Source organism: Phocoena sinus, chromosome 9, assembly GCF_008692025.1.
Source record: "Phocoena sinus isolate mPhoSin1 chromosome 9, mPhoSin1.pri, whole genome shotgun sequence".
In the NCBI taxonomy this organism is placed as follows: Eukaryota; Metazoa; Chordata; class Mammalia; order Artiodactyla; family Phocoenidae; genus Phocoena; species Phocoena sinus.
Window position 1 is genome coordinate 62,373,243 of NC_045771.1, and position 14,852 is coordinate 62,388,094.

Below are 14,852 nucleotides of genomic sequence, written 5' to 3' on the forward strand. Positions count from 1 at the left end.
ATAAAAGGCACCCTCCTGTTGTATACCTTTGCTTAATTCAGCTGTGAGGTTATTACTCCCTTCCTCAAAAACCTTCAATGGCCCCCTCTGACTCCTGAGTGAAGTAACACTCCTTAGGGTGGGTTCAGGACCACTACAGTCAAGCTTTAAGGCAGCTCTTTCAGCAGCTAGCTGACACTGCCTTCAGGGAAGCCTATGATTCAGCAAAACTCCTCCGTCTGCCATTCCTCAAACATGCTTTCCTGCCTTCCTGTCTGGGAACCTGCTGTTTTCTACCAATGAGATGCCCAAAGAGAAGAGTCATACTCAACTGAAAGGGATCGTATAAATCATCTCCTCTAACTCATTTTACAGATGAGGAGAAATACACCCAGGCTAGGTGACCTCAAGGTCATATACTTTATTAGTTATAAATTATCTGGCTGGAGACCCATGGTCAAATTGTTTTTTCAGTGTACCACACTGCTTTCACTTCAGAGCCTATTAAGGATCTCATATATAAACAAATATTTAAGTTTTGTAAAGTTTGTAGGGTTTCTAAGGTCATATGGCTCCACTGGTAGCTAGGCAAAGCTCACAGCTGCAGGCACCATGGCAGAATGGTCGAGATGACAGAACCACTTAGCACGTTTACCCTGCCCTGCCCTGCCCTGCCCAAGGATTCAAAAATAAAAACCCTATGCCTCTGGGAAAACATTCCCTAGCAACAATGATTCTGACCCAGTGAGTTTTCATTGAGTGAAAACTGACCTTCAGAGGAAGCTCTCAAGTTCAGACTGAGTGTGGGTGACAGAAACCTAATGTAGGAGCCAGGTGACAGCCCACTCGGGTGATATTTTTGAAATCATACTGAGGTTCATGACCTCAGCAGAAATTAGGAACACAGAAGATGGAAACAAAACTACACAGACCCAAAATGAGAGCACAGGAAAACAAGTAGATAAATGTCACAGAAGTTCCCTTCATCTGTGTGTGAAACAGGAAGACACTCTGGTTTGCTCCCTGGTCCCCACTCTCAACATTATGACTAATTGTAAAGGCCACACGCTTGAAACACACATGAAAAACCCCAAACACCAACACTATCCTCACACTTGGGTAGGAAACCACCTTACAAAGCTGTCTAACAAGAAAAATAGTCTTCATTATAAAAGGCTCTGGTAACAAATTGTACTTGTTTGGAATTCAAGAATACTGCTTCTAAAAACTCCCTTCTGGTGAAAAAAGACATGGATAGTAATAGCAGATGGAGGAAAACCCACCCTCTGGGACACACACACACACACCCCAAACAAAAAACAAAACAAAAAACCCCTCCCCTATCAGAGAAAAAAAATCCCAACAATGCTAGACCCTGAGTAGGCACTCAAAAAATACTTTTTGGGGCTTCCCTGGTGGCACAGTGGTTGAGAGTCCACCTGCCAATGCAGGCGACACGGGTTCGTGCCCCCTTCCGGGAAGATCCCACATGCCGCGGAGAGGCTGGGCCCGTGAGCCATGGCCACTGAGCCTGTGTGTCCGGAGCCTGCGCTCCGCAACGGGGAAAAAGCCACAGCGGTGAGAGGCCCACGTACCACAAACACAAAGACAAAACAAAACAAAAAAAATACTTTTTGATAAGCCTGCTCCTCCATTGTAGCATTAGAGCTTAACAAGCAAGCAGTATTACCGGAAAACTTGATACCTGGAGCAGGGGTAAAGCTACATAGAACATTACAGACTATAAGGTGATCAAATAAGAACAGTATTTGGTTTTAAAGTACACCATTATCTCATGAAAGGAACCAAGCCAGCAGTTTTCTCCCTTGGAGACTGAGGGAGACAGGGAGAAGGGAAAGTTTATGAGAAAAGATAATGAGCTTAGTGTTTGACACATGGCTGTGAGGAAGCAATGGGACCCCTAGTTAGCTATATATAGGTAAGTACAGGAGACAGTTCTGAATGACTGGGCAGGACCTGGGTGCAGCGACAGAAATGCATATTACTGCTCCAGGCTAAAGCTTCTCATCCAGACATATGGGAGCTAGTGAGTGAGTGTCTCAGTCATTTGCTAATTGGCCAGAATTTAGAATCGCAAATCTGGAGATAGAAACCAAGGAAGCAGCCAAAGACAAACATTTTCATTGTAATATGAACAATTAAACCATTTTAAAATTGGTCCAGTTAGTCCTGTCCTAGAGAGGGATATTTTGGATAAGGCCGAGTTAGGAGATTTAGGTGAGCTGAATTCACGTAACTCTCTTCTACTTTATCCCACCACTTTCTGTTCAGTTATCTGAGAGTTATTTTTCTTGGCCCAACTTTGAGGAACACAAGACTTTACATGTTATAACTTGTGAATTGAGACTAAGGACTGTCACATGTGGTCACAAGGTGATTTCAGAGCCACTTTCAAGTATCTCAAAATGTCACTCAGTTTCTTTTTCATTTAAAATGTTTGTATAAACTGGCCAAATATTGGTTTTCCATTACATTATCTATTTAGTAGGAGAAAACACATTTCATTATGACACTGAGTCGGAGTGATTTTCTGGGCCACGGCTCCTGAAGAATTGTGTCCTTGCTGTAGACAGAAGCGGTCTGCTCTCTGATAACACTGTACCAGGGCTTAGCCATGACTTGTCCAACAGAATCACCACTGGGAGTGAACCAGCCTCCAAGCAGCAGGGTGCTAGAGCTTACAGCTCCCCCAGTCCTATAAAGTCAGCCATCCCTGGATTAAGCTCTTTTTATTTCTTGATTGTTTAATGTCTTACATATTATAATCAGTATTTTAATTCAGGATTTGGGCCTTCTGGCAGTTTTCCGAAGGGCACACATTTGGAAGTCAACTAATTAAGAGTATTCTTTTCTTCCATCACCGCAAGTTCTCTGTACACTGAGAGAATATTTTTATACTCGTGGCCATGTTAATTTTTAAGCTGATGCTACCCCTGGGGCTGCGGACGCATAAGAGGCAGATAGAGGGAAAGCACGGCTGCTGACTCAGGGGGGGCTTTGTGGGTTGGCAGAGATAAAGGGAAAGGAGAAATTATGTGACACTGCATTTAACCAAGAAAATTTGTAAATCAATTTTCCTGCCTGAGAAAAAGTACACATTTTGAGGAAGAGCACATTCATCTCTTTATCTTCAGAATTAAGTTGAGTGCTCAAAAAAAAAAAGTATATGAGCCACAATTCTAGGAAACAAAGATTGTAACTACAAACCAATGAGGTGTTTTAAATAAGGAGAAAGATATAAATCTTATTCCAACATATCTTGGCACATGTGTTAGAAGAAGCTCATGAAAGTAAGCCTGTATCTTGGGCAGTTAGCATTTCTGACTTAATTCTGTGAAGAAAGGCATGGCTACTGGGTTAGTGTTGTATCACTATAACCAAGTTTAAAAAGTCAAAAACCAAAACCAAGAAACTTTTTTTGGAAGAAGCAGGGAAACACGAGACTATAGACTCAAATGTGCTTGTGTCTGTGTAAAGAAACACTGGAGGGATGCACTAAGGGATGGGAATGTTGGAATAGAGAGGAGAGTGGGCAGCAGCAATGGGAGTGAGAGGTTTGCTTTTGTTTTTTTTACTGTATACGTTTATATCATTTTGATTTTTGCACCAATGTGAATATACCACCTACTCAAAAATTATGTTTATTAAAATAATGAAATTAAATAGGAGATAATAAAAGCAAAGAGCAAACTATATAAACAAGAGGTTGGGAATAGGATAAATCATATTCCTATCAAAATAAATTGAAGCTTATGTATAATTATAAATAATCTGTTAAATGTTAAGACTTGCTAAAACTAGGTGGTGGGTACCTATTACTTGTTACATTATTATCCTTTTCTCACCTTTGTGAGACTGAAATATATTCCCCCTCCAAAAAATAATTTGTTTAAAAGCACTTTTATTTCATCAAAATATTCTATCCTTAAGCCAAGGGAGAAACATTTTTATGAAAATATAGGCCATGTAATGGTAATCTGCATTAATTATTTGCTTTTTTACTTTCATACCCTGGTGTGATTTCAGTATTTACAAATAAGTAGACATTCTGATAAATATGCATGGACATTCATGAAATACTGCACAGTGTGTTGCCTAGAATGAAAAATCAATAAGGAAAGTGGGTTTCTGCCCTCAAGTTTATATGCCTTAGCCTTGGAAACTTTTTTTTTTTTTTTTTAAAGTCTTGGAAACTTAGTCCTAGAGTTGTGATGCCTTTCCAATTTTGAAAAAAACTTTAACCAATGTCCTCTGTTTTCCAGACTTTCTCCTCTCACACTCTGGGAATTAAATCCAAATCAAGCAAAGACTGAGTAGAGAAAATCATCAGCCCTAGGTAACTGGGGCCGGCAGGATGACCTTGGCCCACTTCTAGTCCTGTAAGAAACCTGTAGGACCAGGGCAGACGGTATGCCAGCCACCCAGGGCAAGGGACGCTCTAGAATTTGGCTGAGAATCTCAGGGGTAGGATGGAAAGCAAAGGCTATGACCAAGCTGAACACACTCAATTTCTTGGGATCGCTTAAGACTAGGCATGTCTCATCCAAATCCATAGTTCTGGAATCTCTTGTGGGGGGTTATTTAGTAAATGATTTTAGGTCTGGTGAACTTGGGTGTGGGACCTGGCCAGGCAAGCTTTCCCTGTGCATTTAACTAAGGTTCAATGAAGATAAGCACAGTACATCAGCAGGGCAACATTTCTTTCTTTCTTGTTTTTTTAATTAGATTTTTCTTTTTTTGAAAATTGCCTAAATTCATAATTTATAATCTATTTATTGATTTTAAAAAATTTATCTATTTTTGGCCACACTATGCGCGGCACGTGGGATCTTAGTTCCCCAACCAGGGATCAAACCCGCAACCCCTGTAGTGGAAGCGCAGAGTCTTAACCACTGGACTGCCAGGGAAGTCCCAGCAGGGCAACATTTCTAGTCCTACCATCTCTGCTTACCGTTTGGAGAGTGTCCCTGTGTCAGAGACGATGAAAGACCCTTTGCATACTTGATCTCCAATCCTGGCAATAACCCAGCAAGACTGTTGCTACTGGCTCCAATTTACAAATGAGAACAACTGAGGCTAAAAGAGTTTAAGTATGAAGCAAGTTACTTAAGGCCATAGAGATCATTTATAGGAGAACCATATTTAAATTCAGGTCTGTCTGATTCTGAAAGCCATGGTTTTTTTCTACTCCAGCATTCAACCTCTGATATAATAGCTTTTAGCTTCAGTAGTTTGAACATTATGTAATTACACTAAAGATGACAGATCTACACATACTATTTGTGCTTGAGCATATCTGAAGTCACTTATAAAGACAAATGACAGTCACCTAAAAACAATTGCTTGGGAATGCAAAGCTATTCAAAAGATAAAAATTACATTTTCCTGCATGTAACAACAGTATTTAAAATATTAAACAAATTATAACCCCAAAGAAATGCATAAATCTTACCACCTTCCTCGAGTTTCATGTCTAATAGTTCATCTATAGGTTCATTAGAGGAGAAGAAAGAAAAGAAAATTGAGTCATTTTCATTTTGTAAGGAGTTTGAGTCAAATTACTAAAATTGAGTTGTTTTCCTTAATCTAGATTACCTGAGCATGCATTATGTATAGAGCTTTTGTCTAAGGCAGATAAAACACTTTTTCCATCTTCAGCTGTAAATATAACACATGCATTTGGTTATCACCAATTCAGAAAGGTGTGTGTGTTCATATACTAACGCTAAGGTAAATACATGGCTTCAGGAAGAAATGGTATCCACAAACTCACTCACACAGAAGCAGGGGTCCTCAGATGATAATTTACCCAAGCTGCTGGCTCTCAATGAATGCTGAGTTAACAGCCCTGAATCCTTGTTTTGTTTGGTAGAAAACTATATGACACTGATCAACAATTCTCCTTCTACGGACAAATGTGTGACTTAAGTACTAGAAGATCGAGTGACGGTGTGCTAAGGAACCTCAGCCACGTGGGCCTGGCTAAAATAAAAGGGCAGATTACGGGTGAAAGAAGCCAACCTGTAAAGGCTACATTCAGCGTGATTCCAACTATATGACACTCTGGAAAAAGCAAAACTATGGAGACAATAAAAAGATCAGTGGTTGCTAGGAGTTTGGGGGAGGGAAAGTTGAATAGGTGAAGCAACGGGGGATTTTTAGGACAGTGAAAGTACTCTGCATGTGGTGGATACATGGCATTAAACATTTGTGAAAACCTACAGACTGTACAACATCTAATGGAAACTATGGAATTTGAGAGATAATAATATGTCAGTGTTGGTTCACTGATTGTTTACCCTGGCGGGGAATGTTGCTAGTGGGGGTGGCTATGCATGTGCGGGGGGCAGGGCATATATGGGAACTCTTTGTACCTTCTGCCTGATAAAGTGTGTGCGTGTGCATGTGTACGCACAATATAACGATCTTAAAACTTGGTTTGCTCATAGGTACATTAGACTTTCTACAGGTCCCAGAATAAAGGACAGATGGCACTTCATTATAATGGATTCCATTCTGTGTATATATAAAATAAGGAAATCAACATTTACGATCTCAAAATATTATGCAGCTACCACAAGCAAGTGAACATACGGCACACAGAGAAAATGTGATCCCCCTGCACTGTCGCATGTTGTACAAATAAACGATCTATATTGATAATTTGAATAGAAATAGAATCAAGTGGAGTTTACATTTTTCCCACAAAACTAAAATTTTTCTATTCAATTACTTAGATTCCCACAGGATTCGTGCTGTCAGCCCTGCATGATCCTGAGGCTGGAGGGTGTGGATCAATACAGCCAGAGGCTCTTACATGGCCAGCCTGCCTCTCTGGCTTCCTCTACCACTTACTCCCTCCGTCAACCTCTAGGACATTGTTCCTCTGACCTTCCCCTGGTCCTCCCTGGCTCATAGTCTTTGCCCAGGCTGTTTCTTTTGCTTTGATAGGTCTTGCAGTAGCCTTGACTGAGCCAGTTCCCCGATGCCCTCGAACAGGTGAAGTCACCCTAACACACAGGCCCATCGCCCTTGCAGCCCACACCCAAGTTGGAGTTGCCCAGTTACTTGTGTAATTGTTAGGTTACCACCTGCTTCCCCTTTTGACTGTAAGCCCCATCCTGGAAGGGTCTATCACCATGGGTCCAGAGCCCTGTGCTGTGTCCGCCACAGAGGTGGCTCTCAATTAACATCCGCTGAACAAATGAACAAGTACATGAGTAAGTGAAGGCATACAAGCATGAAGGGATGACACGAAGCCAAGCTGTAGAGGCAAAAAAGTGATAGTTTTTTTTTTTTTTTTTCCCTGTTGAAAGACAGATGGGGGAAAAGCAAAGAAAGCAGTAAATGGGAGAAGAATAAAGTAGGTGATGTGGTTGGAAAAGTAGGAAGGAAGACAGAGTGTGAAGGGAAGAGATGGAAGAGAGGGGGAATTCTAAGGTGTAATCTGTCCCCTCCTGTCTCCTGGAAAGGCTGCCCCAGCAAAGGGCAGAGGCAGATACATTCCGAGAGGGCCAAGCTGAACAGGTGGTTGGGGTAATTTTAGTTCTCTTCCTATTACCTATAAAACTTTCCCCTGCATCTCCAAGAATTTGAGTCCCAGCGAAAGGCTCAGCTTTCCATCCTGAGTTCTGTCACACTTTACCCTACCCCATGCTCCTCATGCGAGAACCACCGGTGAATGAAGGGGCTGTAATAGCAGAAGGCAGGAATAGCTGACAAGTCCTTCAAAGCACACTGTCTGGTCCACCAGTGCTCTGATCCCTCTTCCGACCACATGAGGGTCAGTACGCCAGAGGGATCTGGTGCCACTCAGTACTGAGCAGGACCAGGAACCACCTGGAAGAGCAGTGTCTGAGCTCTCCCACCTGTTCCCAACCATGACCAATACACACCCCATGACACAGCCAAAATCGAACTCCCCTGATGTCATCATGTAATCTCTTTGCAACCATCTCTACAGCCCAAATGGCAGTTACAACTCGTAATGGTAAGAGCAGAAATGTTATCACCTGTTGTAAAAGAAATAGTATCAATAGTGATGCTCCCCTGACAGGCTGCTGCTGAAATGACTAATGATGCTGTTTTCTAGTTCAAAGTATACAACCTCTCTCAATAACGCTATAGGGTCAACAGCACTGACATTTGAAAATTTAAAACTTAAATGATAGGAAGCAAATTATATAGAATTTTCTCAACTGGAAAAAAAGGCCTAGAAGAAGTTTACCAAAAAAGAAAATGAGCTGGCTGTTGTGCAACAGTATTTCAGAAGCAATTCTAAATAAAAATCGAAACTTACTCTTAAAACTAGAGGATTCCTTGTGCTGGTTTTCATCCGCTAATGAAATTAACCTTAAAATTAAAAAACAAAGTTTAGTAATGTTGTTCTGAAAATGTTATACTTATGATAGAGCCAGATTTTCTGTACAATATCTATTACTGTACATACACACACACACACACACAGTATGAACATACAGTCATTTACAAGCTATGTATTTTTGGAAGAAGAAATAAATTTGCTGGCTTTCTTCTGTCCCTGTACTAAAACTGGTTAGTAGTATCTTAACGTCTGAATTTAGTTTCATGCCAAGGCACATATTCTGTAAATATCTAGGTGGGCAGTTATGTATAACAAAGATAGATACTTACAGTTATCACTTTAAAAACATAGTTAAAAAACTGATGGACAAGCAGGTGTTTATTCTGATTCGTGGTGTTACAGGAGAGGATACCTCAGGAGGTTAGCTAAATTACATAAGGCTGAAAGCAGGATCATCCTCAAATCCACAAGACTGTCGCCTACTGTACTCTCACTATTCATGGGTAAGGTGATGGCGCAGATACATCACCGCCCTGAGATTCAGCTGGTGCCTCTGAATCCCCCTCCTAGCAAAGTGGTTCGCTTTACCTGCCATTTCTGAACAAAATTCTTATTAAATTTCATTGTCATTTAAACTAGTTACTTTTATACTTTTTGAGCTTTAAAAAAGGAAGTACTAAAAATAATGAAGAAATATGAAATTAATTAAAACTAACCACCCAAAACTAATCTTCGGTGGTTCCTCGCTAAGTAAAAGTTAATGCTTTACTTTGATTGCAGTAACATACATGGTGAAAAAAAGGCACCAGAACTCACTCCAGGCCCTGCCTCTTACTATACTAGGGGCCATGGGCAGTCCCTTAACCTCTCTGAGCCCCACTTCCATCATTAACACAACAGGGAAATGCCTATGTTAATTACATGAGAATGAGTTGAGATAACATGAATAAAGCACCTGGCATTGTGTTTCATACACAGTAGGTGCTCACTAAATGGTAGCTAGCATCACCATTACTAACAGTAATAGGTTAAATTGCTTCCCCCTCAAATAGTCAATTGTACTAGATTCAGAGCACATTCTATAGCTGTTCCTACAGTGAAAAATTGTCTTTGTTCTGCACTAAAGAAATTTTCTAGTATTTGCCTTAAAATTAAAGAAGGCGGGCTTCCCTGGTGGCGCAGTGGTGAGTCCGCCTGCCAATGCAGGGGACACGGGTTCGTGCCCCGGTCCGGGAGGATCCCACGTGCCGCAGAGCGGCTGGGCCCGTGAGCCATGGCCGCTGAGCCTGCGCGTCCGGAGCCTGTGCTCCGCAACGGGAGAGGCCACAACGGTGAGAGGCCCGCATACCGCAAAAAAATAAAAAAATAAATAAAATTAAAGAAGGTTACTCTTGGTGGTAAATACTTCTGTCAGATGAAAAAGATATTTAAAACCTGATTTAGAAACACAGTAAAAATGTAAACCTGTTTTAGCACAAGATTGTCATCTAAACTTTTTTGCCTGGAAAAGGAAGAACAAATGGAGGTAAGGTAATCTACTAGGTTAGCCAGCTCAAGATTAACCCCATTCCCACGGGCTATGACATCTCAACAGAAAAAGACATAGGTTCACATGTAAACCTCCTCCTTGCTGTATGAGTTGAGGAATCATGCAGCATATATGTTGAAAAGTTCATCTCAGTGTTTAAAAATGACTGGAGGAGGCTTCTCTGTAAAGAGGCAAGGAATGATGATGGAGAGTCACTTCCTGCGCTCAAAGCTGCTCTCCGCTTCACAGAGGAGGAAACAGAAAGTCTGCACGTAGAAACAAAATGTCAAGACCCAACACTTGTGTATCATAACACCTGAGTACTACATGTGTTGTGAGGTAAGCTAGTAAGTTATTTCCTTCTATGAGAGAAAAGCCGGGGATTTCCTATCTAGGACAGGATCTTGTAACTGATGGTGACAAAAGGAATAGATGGGGTGCAGAAATCCCAGAGAGCAGGAAGCTGGGTCTGAGGCCAGGGAGTACTGGGGACCTTTGCCCTCTCTTGCCCCAGTCAACTCCTCACAAGTTGCCCTTCCTAAGACCCCAGAAAGGGGTCTCTTCTTGGGATAAGTGAGTCCCAGCCTAGCAGGAATATGTGAGGGGAGGAGTTTGGCCTCAATTTTAGTACATCTACTCAGAGAAGTGAGGAAGTAAAGCAATCACCCTGTGTCAGAAACCCCGGCAGACTGGGTCTGCGAGGATGGCGGTGGCCTTACTTGTGGGAAGAAAGGTTTGCCAAGAGAAGGAGCTGTGACTTACTGACTTGGTTCCTCCACTGAGGCCTCTGCACTTTCCTGCTGGGCAATCTTCTTCCTTTCTTCTTTCTCAACCAGTTTTTTCATAGGGTCTTGTAAGCTCTTGATCAGGATAATAGGAAAGAAAACAAAAGAAAATGAAAGGTCAATTAAAAACTCAACTGCCACGCGTCCCAGTAATCAAACCCTGAATTAGAGGTTTGGGGAGGTAACCTTGAACCAAACAAGTGGACGGAAATGAAATTTTGGATGTTCTTAGACCTATCCAAGAAATACTAGCTTATAAAGGAGAGTTGTTTTGCCACTAGATTTATGTTTTTCCCTTTTGTGATAAGTTATTCAAAAGAAGGCCTTTTGGCTATTGCTAACTTTATGTTCCATCTTTAACATGCAGCTAAGATAAACATTCTGTTCTGCTTGCAGCCCACACACTGACAGAGTAGAAGCTTTCTCTCCCCCAAAGATGAGACAATTTTATTTTTAATTTTGTTTGCTATTTTGCAATATAAAACAGCTTATTTTTTAAAAAACCAAGAGGAAACAAACCCTTTTTTTTTTCAAACCCAAAACAGTGACTTAACAAATTCTGACAAGTTAACTCCCACGAGTGGACAGAGCAGGTGCATCCAAATCTTTGTAGGTTAAAAACGGGTGAGAGTCTTTTTTTGGCACATAATTTCTTTGAGCGACTGTTCTTAAAGTTTATTAAATATTTAAGGAAAGGTTTTTTTTTTTTTTTTTAAAGCAAGTGCCAAGGAACTGTACACCAGTGACAAAGCCTGAAAAAGCAAAACATTCCTGTAACAACTGAATAATGAGTTATATAAAAAGATCTCCATTTCTAGCCTAATTATAATACAAACAAAAAAGAAATATCTCAAGATACTTATCCTGCTTATATTCTCAGAACTATTAAAGTCCTCATCCTTTGGGTCTTCACCTCTCTGTTCCTGTCTCCTTCCCATCCTTCACTTTTCTAGTATGACACACACACAGAGGAGGCAATAACTTTTCATATGCCAACTTGGACTGATTACTGATGGCTGACCGGAGGGCTGGTTGAAAATGGTCTGAAGGCTGAGTCTTGGCAGAGTGGAGCTGTGATTGGTTTTGGTGTCTGCCATGGACACTAGATGGACACTGGTGTCACTCTTCCTGCTAGAATAATTTTCCTATAACACCCAGGCCATCACATTACCCTTTTTCTCAAGAACCCATTGTAGTTTCTTATTTCCTTCCATTTCTAGTCTAAACTTCTCTGACCAATTTAAAAGATCTTCTAAAATGTGACCCTATCCTACTCTTCCAGATGCATTCCCACTAACCTTACATGTCCTTCCGTTCAATTAGGCTTCTCTCCTCACGGTCTCCTGTGTGCTAGCTGCTCCCTTCCTATCTTTGCTCATTCTGCTGCTTTAACCTAAAAAGCTCTCTCTACCTATCTGTCTATCCTCAAAGTCCTATCAGTCTCTGCAAAGTCCAGACCAGTTACTACCATTTTTCATAAAGCGTCATTCACTGAGCATGCCAAATTCAAGAACGTCCTTCCATCTCCAAACTGCACTTACAGTTTTATTAGTATTTCATTATACATATCCTGTATTATGTTTTGTCTTTTAAAAATATTTTTTTAATTAGAAAAGTAATAAAACCACATGTAGAATGTTTGGGAAGTAAAAAAGGAAAAATTACTCGTAATTCCATTTCCCTAAAATAGTTATTATTTTTATAATATTTCCTTTCTGTTTTTTTTCTTACTCATACGACTTATACAATTGGAATCCTTGTTTGTATAGTAGATATTTTTATAGAGCATAGATGCCCTCTTAACCAATTTAATGTATGTAGATATTTCATAATTAAAACAATTTGAGTGCAGAATATAAAAAAGATTTTATATATCTTAAACATTTAATACTGAATTAAAAAAATATAAATGTTTAATTCATATTGCCAATATTCTAAGGTAAGGCTAAATGTTCTCTTTGAATATATGTCCCCTGATTAGGATTCTGACGCATTTTCTTGCTTAAACCACATCCATAAGGCATTGCCATAGTTTTTAATGATTCCCTATTTCTGGACATTTAGATTAGTACACTCAGTCAGTGAATAGTGTTTGAGCACATACCAAGGCCAGGGGCTGTTTTGGGTGCTGGGGATACATGGTGCACAAGACAGACAAAATTATAAGCTAGTGATGGATCCGGGCAGAGAACTGATATAGGGGGATAGAAAATGATTGGGTCATAAGGTAGCAGGTAGCAGGAATGTCCTCTCTTAGAAGTGATATTTCAACTCAGAGCTAAATGGCAGGAAGGAGCCATCCACATGCAGGTCAGGAGAACCACGGGCCCCAGGTGCAAAGGCCTAGCGGTAGGAACAGCTTGGCTTGTTTCGGCTGTAGAGTAGTGGGTAACAGGACAAGTCTCATGAGACTGGGATAAAGAGGTCAACAGGGGTCACACAGGGAGAATGTTCCTTTACCCACATTCCTCAATACTTAACATTTTGTCCCCATTAGCTTCCTTATACTCTTTTGCTCTTTCTGTCTCTCTACTGCATGACAACTAAATGGACTCTATGATCCTTGGCTGGAGGGGGAAATGCTATGAAAGACAGCATTGGAACAAATGAAGCAATTGGAATATGGACCATAGTCTTGGTGTTCTTCATACGTGTGTGTGTGTGTGTACACCCAAAGGCATCTGGTAAAAGCTGGGCACGTGTGTGTGTGTGTGTGCATTTTGGAAATGTGCAACCACAAGGAGTAGTTGAACAGATGTCAAGGACTTACTCTTTTCAACTGAGCTGCCAATCACGGCACTCACACACACACTCATACACACCCCACTTCCAGCAGTTTTATTCTCTAAAGAGTGGTCCAGCCGTGGTCAAAGTGAAGCCAGGAGAATTTCCAGAGAAGGCTCCGCCGGCTCCAAGTCTTGCTTTTAGATTCTGTGACGCTTCGCTCAGGCCTCCTGGTTTGCTCAGTTATCTTCTCTCTGCGTTTCCTTTGTATCAATCAGCAGTGGCAGGGCCAGGACAGCTGCTCTCAGCCGGCCATGTCTAGCTGCCACAGTGCTCGCCTAAGCCCCTGAGATGCCCTTGACAGCTCCATGGTTATCATCCCTTCTGTCTCTAGCCTGACCTCCCCTCAGAACCACACTCCAGCAGCTCTCAGACAACCCCTTTGTGATGTAAACCACTTATTCCTTCTTTTCAACCCCTGCTCCTGTTGGGCCATTAGCAGGCACTCAATTGTTGGCCCCCTGTCACCACCATCACGGTTCAGTCACTATTGTGCTTCACCAACAGAATGGCTGCAGTTCCAATTGCTACTTTATTATTAATAATTCCTGTGACAATCACTCCTTCCTTCCTTCTATTACCATTGTCCTTAAAACAATTTTGTTGTTGCCACTCAAGAGAGGTGCTGTGTATGCACCTGTTGGTTGATAAATTAATGTACATAAGGTTAAACGGCAAACATTAGAGCTCTTTAGCTAGGAAATTCAAAGGCTAGGGGAATAATGTGAAAAGGCTTATAGAATCATAAGCAAAATTAATACTGAGCACATGGGCTTATTTATTAAATATTAGAATTTTGAACTAAGGGGACTCGTGTATGTGTGTGTGTGTGTGTGTGTGTGTGTATCTTTACTGAGATATAATTCACATACCACAGAATTCACTCATTTGAAGTGTACAATTCAATGGTTTACAATATAGTCACAGTTGTGTGATCATTAACACAATCAATTTTAGAACATTTTCAGAAGGCGTCTCTTGAAGCAAGAGAGAGTTTTAGATCAAACTAAGCTATATGTTCCTCTACAGAGCAAGGGAAAAAACCCTGCAACACCACATATGGAACTTGTTTCTTACAAAAGATGGTACACATTGAAGATATAAAGAGGCTTAGAGGAACTCTGAAACATTACGGAGGACAAATCATGTCTGCTTTCCTCCTTCAAAATCAGTTCCCGGGTGTGACTGTCAGATACAGGATATTCTACATGGTGAATCACGACGTTTTCCAAGGTTTGATTATAAAGGCCCAACTGGGGGCAGGCGGGTAGAGGTGAATTCTTCAGATTAAAGTCCAAAACTCAGCTGAAAACGCTTAACCCTGTAGCATCCTTAAAAGTCAGAGGTGACAGCATCTTCTGTGTGACGTGAACATCTGCTCAGGCAAAATGAATCTAAGACGCCTGGCTGACTGTGCAGAGAAGGCAGCCAT

The 14,852-nt window shown here is 41.1% G+C and overlaps 1 protein-coding gene across 11 annotated transcripts in view; it reads right to left on the reverse strand.

Annotated features, from left to right (window-relative positions):
* ICA1 (islet cell autoantigen 1) overlaps positions 1-14,852 on the reverse strand; it is a 145,309-nt gene that overhangs the window by 17,514 nt on the left and 112,943 nt on the right. For 10 of the 11 annotated variants that reach the window (XM_032643867.1, XM_032643877.1, XM_032643872.1 and 7 more), the window contains exons 9-12: positions 10,614-10,711; positions 8,300-8,352; positions 5,596-5,658; positions 5,453-5,485 (exon numbers count right to left, since the gene is read on the reverse strand). In XM_032643867.1, coding sequence (XP_032499758.1) covers positions 5,453-5,485; positions 5,596-5,658; positions 8,300-8,352; positions 10,614-10,711 — 247 coding nt within the window. The remainder of the gene's footprint in view (positions 1-5,452; positions 5,486-5,595; positions 5,659-8,299; positions 8,353-10,613; positions 10,712-14,852) is intronic. The other variant, XM_032643878.1, reaches the window with a different exon arrangement.